General features: G+C 36.9%; 1 protein-coding gene across 2 annotated transcripts in view; it reads left to right on the top strand.

The window, feature by feature from the left end:
• Positions 1–1668: 1668 nt before the first annotated feature.
• Positions 1669–9834, top strand: part of LOC106871757 (actin-like protein 6B) — a 102125-nt gene continuing 93959 nt past the window's right edge. Inside the window, exons 1-2 of one of the 2 annotated variants that reach the window (XM_014918392.2) lie at positions 1669–1877; positions 2351–2548. In XM_014918392.2, coding sequence (XP_014773878.1) covers positions 2524–2548 — 25 coding nt within the window. In that variant the 5' untranslated portion in view covers positions 1669–1877; positions 2351–2523. Of the gene's footprint in view, positions 1878–2332; positions 2549–9834 lie in introns of those variants that run through there. The other variant, XM_014918393.2, reaches the window with a different exon arrangement.

Raw genomic sequence — 9834 nt, forward strand, 5'->3', positions numbered from 1 at the left:
AGAGAGAGAGAGAGAGAGAGAGAGAGAGAGAGAGAGAGAGAGAGAGAGAGAGAGAGAAAGATGACAGCAGCACAGCCAGACATAATTAAAAGGTGCATAAATTTAAGTTTAGAGAGTATTAAAATACTTGGGACACGTACATTTGCTGAGGTGGTCAAGGAAAGGCTTAGGAGAGAGATGGGTCAAAATGAGTACAGAGGATAAGCAGGAGTATGATGAAACAGATTGAGTTCTTTGAGGTTAGTTGGAAAGGGAATGATAGAGTATAGAAGAGGTGGATAAAGATAAGGGTGGGTGATGAGACAAAGGTAAGAGTAGGTGATGGGTGGCAACAGAGGTAACGTAGATGGGAGAAAGGTATGGCTTGTAGTACAGAAGGGTAAAGCTATAGTGTATTGGGTAGAAGGTGGTCGCATACATGTTGTCAACCATGGAGTGCCTCTTCATAACTCGTGTGTGTGTGTATACCACATAAAAGCAGCGCCAGTTCCACGTGAAAGCACCTGTGCTGGTGCTCCAAAAATGCACCCATGCTGGTGTCACAGAAAAGCACCCATGCCATGTAAAAGCACCTGTACCAGTGCCTCGTACAAGACACCCTGTACGTTCTGTAAAGTGGTAAGTGTTAAGAAGGGCATCAGGCTAAAAAAAACCATGTCAAAACAGACAACTGGAACTTGGGCAGATCTCCAGCGGGCCAGCTCCTGTCAAACTGTCCAACCCATGCCAGCATGGAAAATAGCCGATAAATGATGACGATGATGATGATGATACATACATACATAAAGTAAAAACACACCTTTGATGCAATTCTGAGGAAGTGCCACTCGTATGTTTAAAGCCACAAAGGCTACGTAAATTTTCACATAGAACTTTTGTATAAACTGGCATTAAACAATTGCAACTGATCATTAAAGGCGCGATAAAATCTTTCTATGACTTCTCTTTTGGATTATATCTATTTCTCTCTCTCTCTCTCTCTGTTTCCATGCATACACATACGTGTGTGTGTGTGTGTGTGTGTATATATATATATGCTTATATTCTTATATTCACCTATTCATCTAATTACTCACACACACACACACACATACATACATACATGCATACATACATACATACATACATACATACATAATGTTGTCCAATAAGTTTTCCTGAGTCAGAAAGAAAAAGCAAGCATTCACATAGGAAATAGAGTGGGGATGACTTTGCCTTTCATCCATTCGAGATCGATAAAATAAGCACCAAATCGAGCACTGGGATCAATGTTAATCGACCTACCCACTCCATCAAAATTGCTGGCCATGTGCCAGAATTGAAACCAGAAACCATTATTATTATTATTATTATTATTATTATAGTCTGTCAAATTGGCTGTCATGAGACATCGTCCTTACATATATATATATATATAAATGATATATGATATAATATAATATAATATAGTATAATATATTTTTATTTTTAACCTGTGCTGAGCATGTGCGAAATATATAGATTACAGTGTCTGTGTAACAAACAGTCCGCTATTTTTACTTCAACACAATGTGCTTCATCAGTCGGTGGACGGAAACTACTGGAATCCGTCGTCGATACTGACGTAAGATCCATGGTCACATGTATTATAAATTTTGGAATGCTGATAGTAAAAATAAAACAACAAAAGAACTCTTTTGTGTAGTTGAAACAAGCAATAAAAATAAACATTGTTCTCTACTAGCCATATACGATAAGACTACCTTTGGGAGAGGCATGACAACCAGGACATCACATTTACTCTCTCCTTAAAAATATGATTTTTTTCTTTCGTTTATATAAATGCAGTATTAGAAAATTATTTTGATACAACCAGACTAGGAGGAGAACGAAAGCTAGTAGGTTGATTTATTATTTATTAAATGCAATTATAAATAAATCTAAATATTTAGTTAAAATTTTAAATTTAACCATTTGGTTATTAACGTAACGTACATAATGCATATGATTATAATAATAATGATATATTTTGATTAAAAAAAAAGCACAAGGCTTTTAAAAACGAGATAAAATTATTATTATTCAACTAAAAGCACATTTAAAATAACGTGATACATACATACATACATACATATATATATATAATTTCGCACTGGGTATACACACACACACACACATATATATATATATATACACACATACACACTGTAGGCTGTATAATTTAGTTTAAAAAATGTACATATTTTTTTTTTTAAATAAATATCTAAATGAATTAAATTAAAACTAGAAAGTGAGACCATTTGTATCGTTCAGTTTCGGTATGCAGCAAGTATATTAGCGAAAGAAATTTTTTTAAATATTTTATTTCAAGATAAAGAGAAGAGAAAGTAGAAGAGACAGAGGAGAAACGATCGATCGGATGAGTGACTGTGTGAGAGTCACCTCACTACAAAACGTCTGGCGGCAAGCAGCAACTTCCACAGTCTCCCATTTTATATTTATTCGCTTTGTCTTAACCGCGTGCTACAACAAATAACTTGCACAATGAGCGGCGGTGTCTACGGTGGAGGTAATCTAATTAAAATACAAAATTATTTTTCTGTTACTCTCAATATATAAATATGTCGTTTTTTTCTAAAAAAAAACAACGACGTAAGCTTTTTTTTTTTTTTTAAATACTCTCCTAACCCTGAATGAAATGAATATATATTTGTATGATTATCCCCCACCTCTTCCGACTTCTTGTTTGTTTTGAGATTGTTCACGATGCCGGCTTCCTGCAATATTAAAGACAAAAACTTATTGCTTTTATTGTTTGGAAACTGGAATGAAAAGTAGTTTTGTTTAGCATTAATTCTGGTTTTATATTTTCTGTTTATAAAAAATTTATACTGCTAAAATGTTTCAATATAAACTATAAAGTTATTCAAGCACCTATTGAATATATATACAATGTGTGTATATATATATATATATACCTGTATTCAATAAAAGGTGCTTGAATAACTTTATATAATACACTCAACAGTTTATGCAGTATATTACTGGTTATGGCATATAACTGGGGTGTGTATAATATCTATATATCTATATGTATACACAAACATACGTACACGTGTGTATATCTACACATATAAGGGTATAAATATACAGGGATTAGCATTGAGTTGCTTCTCCAGCATACTGAAAATTTAGAAATAGCAGTCAAAGAACTACTGATTCTAAACTACAATTTTTTTCTCTAAACGGATGGCGATATTTATGGCACACATAGCACAAAAAACCGGAGGGAAAAGCATAAACAAAACAAGTCGTATATGTGGGGTGTATGTATATATATCTATATATGTGTGTGTGTGAGTGTGTATATCTAATTAGATGAATTCATTATCAACTTTGTGATGAATATTTTGCAAATTTTTAAAAACATTTAGCAAAAAGCATAATTGGATAAATTGAATTTAGTCTCCCTCATTCTGTTTACATACAAGTTCAACCCGAAATGAAATAAATAAGTTCACTGTAATGTGTTAATAATTAGGTGGCTTTATTACACACTTTAGAAAATAAACATCTGTATCTGCTTTTACAGATCCTTAAGTTTAGGAAATATTAAGCTTACTTACTGTAAGATTAATATCATTCTAAGATTAGGTAAAGCGAAACTATTACAAATTTACTTCTCCAAAACTTATTAACGTCTTAGAAGCACTTTAAACCCTGATAACAATACTAAAGTTATGCTATGAAAATGTTTATCATATTTACTAAATCGTTACAATAAAAGTGGAAATTATGGTTTTTTCGGATGCGATTTTGATTTATAGAATGTTAGTACTAAAAGTAAAATATCTTCCAAAATTATTAAAACTGTATGATAGTTACATATAAACCTTTTATTAATATCCCGCCCTTCCGAATTGAACTGTATTGACAATTCCATTTATTCCACGAATTCTATTTATTGCTTATAGCTTATGAAATGTTTTTGGCGGTATATTAATATTGATTTATTTTCATTAATATAAGGTGTTTGGCGGTTTTCAGAGCCTTTTTCCGAAAACTTGAACGTAAATTCTTCATTTACTACGCCACTAAACACAACTATAGCACTGAATTTTGGACTGGCACATAGGACATGTGTTGAGACCCGCATAAATATTTCGAGTTCGAGCTTAAAGTTGATATATTTAAAAAATAAGGCTTGTGAAACTGATTGGAAAATGGACCGATCAAAACTAAGTAGATAAGATTTAAGGTTTAATAGTTTAAACAATTTTCAAACGTAAATATATATAGTTATGTATGACTTGGTCTCAATTTTTACAATACATTTTTTTTTAATAAATATTTTGTTTTAATTAATTTGAATTAATGACTATATTCAAAGCCATAATGTGTTTCTCTCCCTTTCTTATACAAATAAGGTATTATTTATGTTTGTGGGTGAGTGTAAATTATATAAAAAATTTTAGAATATCAACTAACTGGTCTGCATTTGTTACTCCACTGCAACCATTTAATTTTGGCCAGTGTTATTATTAGATTTTATTGGTTTTGAATTCTTAGAAGGAATCATTTCACTTGTTTGGGATACCAGGAAATGTCACAGTTTCCCTATTTCTTACAACTTTGCAACTTTGGTGTCCCATGCATAAAAGTTCTTTTGGCAGCTTGTAAGAATAAACTAAGTGCGACCAATTTGATATATATATATATATGGATTTGCTGAACACACTAAGGACTGACAAAGCAATTGTATATGAGGGTAAAGATTGATCTGTGCAAGTATGCAAACTTGATCGTTTCTGTTGATGATGCATCTAGGGTGAAAAAGGCTGTATGTACATGTAGAATTGAGTTTATTATAGATAATGTAGACATCACTGTAATGTTATACTCTAGGACACTTGGATTAGCTTGATTTGTAGAAAGAGATTCATGATCATTTAATGTCAGTTTTTGATGCTGCCATGAGTCGAACGGTTTGACTGGAGCTGGTGAACCAGAGGACCGCATGATTTCTACAGCTGGAATCTCTTCCTAATGCCCCACTATTTTACAGAGTGTATTGGGTGCTTTTTATGTGGCACTGACACTAGTGAGGTTACCAAGTAACTCACGAGATAAGACCCCTCAAATGAGGTGCATTTAATATTGAAGCTAGGTAGCTTTATTCCAGGTGATGAAAGATTAAAGTATGACAGGGGGACAAGTTCTTGCTGCAGGGGAGATACATGGTTGCCTTAATCAGAAGAGAAAATGAATGATGGTACCTTCAAGTAGGGTTAGTCCACATTACTCCATAAGGAGCATATGGTTGGTTTTCTGGTTTCTCTGGCATCATCATCATTGTTTAATGTCCGCCTTCCAAGGCCAGTCACACGGTACTGGCAACGGCCACGCTCAAAAAGGTGTTAGAACAAAATATATTAGGAGAGATAAAACTGACACTCTGTTGGTTATGATGATGAATGATGTAGTTGTTCCGATCAGCAGAACAGTCTGCTTGTGATATTAATGTGTAAGTGGCTGAGCCCTCCACAGACTCCTGTACCCTTAACATGGTTTTCAGGGAAATTCAACATGACACAGTGTGACAAAGCTGGCCCCTTGAAATAAAAGTCATTTTTGCCAGCTGAGTGGACTGGAGCAACGTGAAATAAAGTGTCTAACTGAAGGACACAACCCACTTCCAGGAATCAAACTCATTACCTTACAATCATGAGCCAAATACCCTGACCACTAAGCCCTTATATAAAAGGAGAGATACATACATCCAAGAAACCAGCAAGTTTGTTGGGTGGCCATAAATTAACTGGTAAATTGAGGTAGCTACCATTCCTGAAAAATTTGTCTATTTTAGATGTGGCTCTGTGGGTAAGAAATTTGCTTCCGAAACATGTGGTTTTAGGTTCAGAACCACCACATGGCACCTGAGCAAGTGTCTGCTATTATGACCTCTGGCTGACTAAAGCCTTGTGAATGGATTTGGTCAATGGAAACTTAAAGAAGCCAATCATCATCATTTAATGTCCACTTTTCATGCTGGCATTAGTTGGACTGCTAAGCCCCCAGCTTAGCAGTTTTAAGGGGGGGGGAGCTGCACCAGGTTCCAATCTGATTTGGCAAGGTTTCTATGGCTGGATGCCCTTCCTAACATGTAGCATATCTAAAGTTTGGGATCTCTTGTCAGTCTTTTCTGTACCTATTAGCTGCACAGAGTACAAAGCATTAAGTTCCTACCTGTTCACTTGCTAAATATTGAAGTTACTTCCCAAATAATCTGTGAATTTTGTGTCCTTATATAGTAGCACTTTTGTCTTTGCTATATTGACTTTTAGGCCTTTGGACTGTTGACCAATCTTCCAGCTTTGAAACTTAGCCTTCACTGTCATTACCATTTAATGTCTGGTTTTTATGCTGGTGTGGAGGTGCAATGGCCCAGTGGTTAGGGCAGCGGACTCGCAGTCGGAGGATCGCGGTTTCGATTCCTAGACCGGGTGTTGTGAGTGTTTATTGAGCGAAAACGCCTAAGCTCCACGAGGCTCCAGCAGTGGGTAGTGGTGACCCCTGTTGTACTCTTTTGCTCCAACTTTTTCTCACTCTTTCTTTCTGTTTCTTGAGTAACGCTGCGATGGACTGGCGTCCCGTCCAGCTGGGGGGGAACACATGCACCATAGAAACCGGGAAACCGGGCCCATGAGCCTGGCTAGGCTTGAAAGGGCGACGTTTATCGTTTTATGCTGGCATGTGTTGCACAGTTTGACAGGTTCTGGTAACCTGCAGGGCTGTATCGAGCTCCACTGTCAGATTTTGCATGGTTTCTATGGTTAACACCAACCATCTTACAGTGTGTACCGAGTGCTTTTTTTCATGACACTAGTACTAATGAAGCCAACCATGTAACTTCATCTTTATCATCGTTTAATGTCCTTCTTCCTGGCATGGATTGGACAGTTTGACAGGAGGTTGCCAGGCAGAAGCATGCACCATACTTTTGTGTCTGTTTTGGTTATTTTATGGCTGGATGCCCTTCCTAACACCAACCACTCCACAGAGTGGGTTGAGTGCTTCTTATGCGGTACCAGTAGCATGGTTTTTACAGTTAGATGCCCTTCCAAATGCCAACCACTTTACAGTGTGGACTGGATGTTTTTAAAGTGGCACCTGCACTGGTAGGGTCATCAAGTAACTTCGCAAGACAAGGAATCTTTGAGAGAGGAGTGGGGGTCATTGGAGGTGGTGATTTTGTGCTACATGATGAAAGGTTAGAGTGTGACGGAGAGACAGAAACAGATGTCTTGCTGTAGAGGATGTACATGGTTACCCAGCCAGAGAGAAAGAAAGGGAGAGAGAATTAACAAGAAAGTGGGAAGACAGAACAGAAAAAGAATAGGAAAAAGTAAAAGACCCCTGGACTAAGTTGAGGGAGTGTTTGAGGGATGGCATGGCAGGTGTTAAGGAGATTAAAGTATGACGGAAGGACAAGAGCAGGTGTCTTGTTATGGAGGAGATGCATGGCTACCCTGCATTATTTAAGGGTGGAAGGAAGTAGCTGAGAAGAAAAAAAAGCTAGCAGAGCAAGGAGGTGTGTATCTTATTTGCCTTTGAAACTTTAACATACATTAACTAAATGATTGGCCAGCATACGATTTACATAGGCTAATGTTTTCTACAACTTAGCAACAATTATGGGCTTGTTTTTTTCCTAACTTTCATGCATTTATTAATCATACTGATGCTAACCTCATTAGAAGGTTTTCTATTGGGTTTTCTAGGAATGATTCTTTTTTTAAATCCCTCTCATACTTTTCATTCAGCAATGTCTCCCATTTAATATATCGGTGCTTCTTTATTTTTGATATTATTCTGAATATGTTGCACTTCATCTCATCTTGATTTATCGTCATCATCATCATAGTTTCAGCTTCAGTCCCATTTTGTGACACCTTGGACAAGTGTCTTCTATAACCTTGGGCTGATCACCTTGGGCAAGTTTCTTCTATAACCTTGGACTGATCACTTTGGGCAAGTTTCTTCTATAACCTTGGGCTGAGTGGTTTTGGTAGATGGAAACTGAAAGAAACCTGTTGTATATATGTATGTATGTATGTATGTGTTACTGTCTCCTTGCCTTGACATCATGTGACAGGTGTAAATAAATGTTACCATCATGCAAACAGTTTTCTTCATTTCCAATCTTCCATGAAAACATGTCTGGTCATGGGGAATATTACCTTATTTGGAAACAAATGAGGGTTGGCAATAGGAAGGGCGTCCACTGTAAAAAATCCTCAACAAATTCTGTTCACTTCATGGGAGCATGGAAAAATGGACATTAAAACAATGACAATCACTTTCCACTAGCTAAACATTATGTATAACTTCCTTCTCTTATCTTTTGTTTCATCCATAGAACTTGCAGTGACTTAAAGCAGGCAGTTCTTTAGTAACACTCAGTACCTCCTTATGTCATAGTTCTCTATCTCTTCCTGTACCTCCCTGCCCATATATCACTTAGTAGTAACACCAAGGGTGTCTATTAACTTTCTTACTTTTCTTTTCTTTCTTATCTTTAGTTTCTGAATCTTACTTGCTTCAAGCTAAAATTGATTAAATGCTTCCCCAAAAGATGTAGTGTTCATAACTTGACATGTTTTTTAGTAAATACAAAATCATTTGACTATTCTGACTACCTATGTGGCAGGTGACCAGTTGACTGGTTTCCTGAATTTTGTAATGTAAATCAGTCCTCCAACTGTATCAATGTCTTTATTTCTTGTAAATGAGGCTCTAGCTTCCATGATCCATGAACAACATAACCATCAAAATCATACCTCTGTACGACACCTTTGGCAAGTGTCTTCTACGATAGTCCCAGTTTGACCAATGCTTTGTGAGTGAATTTGGTAGATTGAAACTGTGAGGAAGCTCATTTTATATATGTGTTTGTGATTATCCCCCCACCTCTCACCACTTGACAATTGGTGTTGGTTTGTTTACATGTTAAATTAGTGGTTCTACACTTAAAAAATAAATAATGGGGGTTGATATTTTTTCAACTAAATCCTTCAAGGTTGTGCCCCAGCATGGCCACAGTCCAATGATTGAAACAAGTGAAAGATATATTATCATTTATCTTGCTGAAGGGCTCAAAGAACCAGCTCTTTTAGTTCATCTGTCAATTCTACTTGTATGGCATTAGAAGAAATCAGATATGTTGCTTATTAATCTAATTTTTATCCACTTCAATTACTCTACTCATTCTAGTGGATTCTCTCAGAATTGAGCTGGATTAAGTGTGATTAACACAAAGTTGACAGAGAAAATAGTCTATCAGTAGAAGAGAATGCATAATCATGGCTCAGTAGTTGACCGTAAGATTCTTTCTGTTCAGCTCCTGCTCAGCCTTGATGGAGCTGAGCCACAATCAAAGGCATTCTATCTGTGACCATCATGTCTTTTTTGTGGGAATGTTTGACTATCATCATCATCATCATCATTGTTTAACGTCCGCTGTCCATGCTAGCATGGGTTGGACGATTTGACTGAGGACTGGTGAAACTGGATGGCAACACCAGGCTCCAATCTGATTTGGCAGAGTTTCTACAGCTGGATGCCCTTCCTAGTGCCAACCACTCAGAGAGTGTAGTGGGTGCTTTTACGTGTCACCCGCATGAAGGTCAGCCAGGCGGTACTGGCAACGGCCACGCTCAAAATGGTGTATTTTATGTGCCACCCGCACAAGAGCCAGTCCAGGGGCACTGGCAACGATCTCGCTTGAAAATCCTACAAAGGCCAGTCAGGCGGTACTGGCAACGGCCTCGCTTGAAAATCCTACAAAGGCCAGTC

Source organism: Octopus bimaculoides, chromosome 5 (assembly GCF_001194135.2).
Source record: "Octopus bimaculoides isolate UCB-OBI-ISO-001 chromosome 5, ASM119413v2, whole genome shotgun sequence".
In the NCBI taxonomy this organism is placed as follows: domain Eukaryota; kingdom Metazoa; phylum Mollusca; class Cephalopoda; order Octopoda; family Octopodidae; genus Octopus; species Octopus bimaculoides.